The sequence below is a fragment of the Triticum urartu genome, unplaced genomic scaffold (assembly GCF_003073215.2).
Source record: "Triticum urartu cultivar G1812 unplaced genomic scaffold, Tu2.1 TuUngrouped_contig_6449, whole genome shotgun sequence".
Lineage (NCBI taxonomy): Eukaryota > Viridiplantae > Streptophyta > Magnoliopsida > Poales > Poaceae > Triticum > Triticum urartu.
Window position 1 is genome coordinate 1 of NW_024117212.1, and position 1,811 is coordinate 1,811.

The window sequence follows — 1,811 nt, forward strand, 5'->3', positions numbered from 1 at the left end:
CACGTCAGCGGCGGCGAGCCTGACATGGACAGCGACGGCGGCGCTCCCAGAGCCAACACGCTCGAGTCCCGCGCGGCGGCCTGGGACGAGGCCGAGCGGGCCAAGTTCATGGCGAGGTGCGCACGAAACGCAACCCATAGAAAATCGCCAGCGTCGCGCGCAGATCTGCTCGCCAGCTCCCTTAATCCGTTTATCGATCGTGACATTTTCCCCGGCTCGTGTGGATGGATGCAGATACAAGCGCGAGGAGGTGAAGATCCAGGCCTGGGAGAACCACGAGAGGCGAAAAGCCGAGCTGGAGATGAAGAAAATAGAGGTAACCACATTTCTGAAGATTCCATCCTTTGGCGCTAGACCGAATCTCATGCCATGATTGTGCAAAGGCGCGTACAGAAAGGTGGCGAGGATGGCATCAGTTTTCGTGCTCCGTCCATCCATTCATTCTCACACAGGAGTTTGCAGTGGTCCATCCAATTAGTAGTAGAATTCATTCGCTGCACGTCTGCGCCTGCATAAGCCTACAGCGAAACAGACAAGCGGCGCTGCGGATCTTGAATGATCCATCACCCCATCTTTTCCGAACGAGCGATCTTGAATGGCACCACAGACACTGACTGGCCCAATTGAATTCACCGTACCAGTGGCGCAGTAGATCGCCATTACCATCACACGACACTGCTCGACCATCGCCGCAGTGGATCTGCGGCCGCTTGATGCGCCACATGAGCACTGTCGGGCGCTTATTAATTTATTTACTGCGCGCGCTGATGTCTTCACGCATGCCTGCGGTCGAAAATTGATGATTGAACTGAACCCGCAGATGAAGGCGGAGCAGATGAAGGCGCGGGCGCAGGAGAAGCTGGCGAGCAAGCTGGCGACGGCGCGGCGCGTGGCGGAGGAGAAGCGGGCGGTGGCGGAGGCGACGCTGAACGAGGGCGCGGCGAGGACGTCGGAGAAGGCGGACTACATCCGGAGGACCGGCCACCTGCCCTCCTCCTTCTTCTCCTTCAGAATCCCCTCCCTCTGCGGCTAGGCTCAACTGCCTCCCTACACAGGACAGATTCATAGGGATCACCGTATATGCACCTTGCCGGAGTGGAGTTCTTGCCATGTGTAGCCACCTCCACTGCCCCACTGCTTCATTTTGTGTCCATTCTCCACTGTAGGGGTTGATTGCTCGGTTGATTGCCAAGGGAAAGAAAATGTAGGGGTGAATGCACTTTTATATGATCCACATAGCCTGCTTCTCGATTCTCAACGAAGGTAGATAAAAGTTGTGCGCCTCTGCTAGAATCAGCCAGTCATACATGTGCCTTGTTTGTCTGCTAGAATCACGTGAGATTGTTTTTTTTTCTTTAACATATGTACGGACACAAGCACTCATATATACGCACATATACTCGCCCGTATGAATGCATACAAGCATGCCCTACACCTATGAGCATTTTCGAGAGACCGAGCCGGCATATCATTTTGAGATTTTACGAAATCACTGTACACGCCTCATAATCGACGGAAACGTCTTCTCCCATAGAACGCGCTTTGTCGAAAATTCTGAAATAAATCTAGAATAATTGCGAGCAACAGAACTTGAATCATGATGGTGTCACCTGTGATTGTTATCTATGGATGTTTTTTCACCGCTCATGCAAGAACCACTGCAGGTGGGCCAAGTTTGAGCATGCTACTTCCTCCGTTCCCTTATACAAGGTCATTACGAAAAATACATTTTGTATCTATATAAGGCCACTAACGATAATCGAGACAAAAATTAATGTTGTTTTCTTGTAGTACTAACAACTTGCTTAATA

At 51.6% G+C, this 1,811-nt stretch overlaps 1 protein-coding gene across 1 annotated transcript; it reads left to right on the forward strand.

Annotated features, from left to right (window-relative positions):
- The first annotated feature begins 8 nt into the window (after window positions 1–8).
- LOC125530629 (remorin 4.1-like) lies at window positions 9–1,234 on the forward strand. Its single transcript, XM_048695008.1, has 3 exons — window positions 9–116; window positions 235–316; window positions 821–1,234. The coding sequence occupies exons 1-3, from the start codon at window positions 25–27 to the stop codon at window positions 1,031–1,033; spliced, it is 387 nt and encodes a 128-aa protein (XP_048550965.1). The 5' UTR covers window positions 9–24; the 3' UTR covers window positions 1,034–1,234.
- The last annotated feature ends 577 nt before the right edge of the window (window positions 1,235–1,811 follow it).

Bases quoted from the DNA above. Each gene is read 5' to 3' on its own strand.
- LOC125530629 (XM_048695008.1), top strand. From the start codon at position 25: ATGGACAGCGACGGCGGCGCTCCCAGAGCCAACACGCTCGAGTCCCGC. The intron at 117-234 runs GTGCGCACGAAA...GGATGGATGCAG, and splicing joins CGGGCCAAGTTCATGGCGAG to ATACAAGCGCGAGGAGGTGA. The intron at 317-820 runs GTAACCACATTT...CTGAACCCGCAG, and splicing joins TGGAGATGAAGAAAATAGAG to ATGAAGGCGGAGCAGATGAA.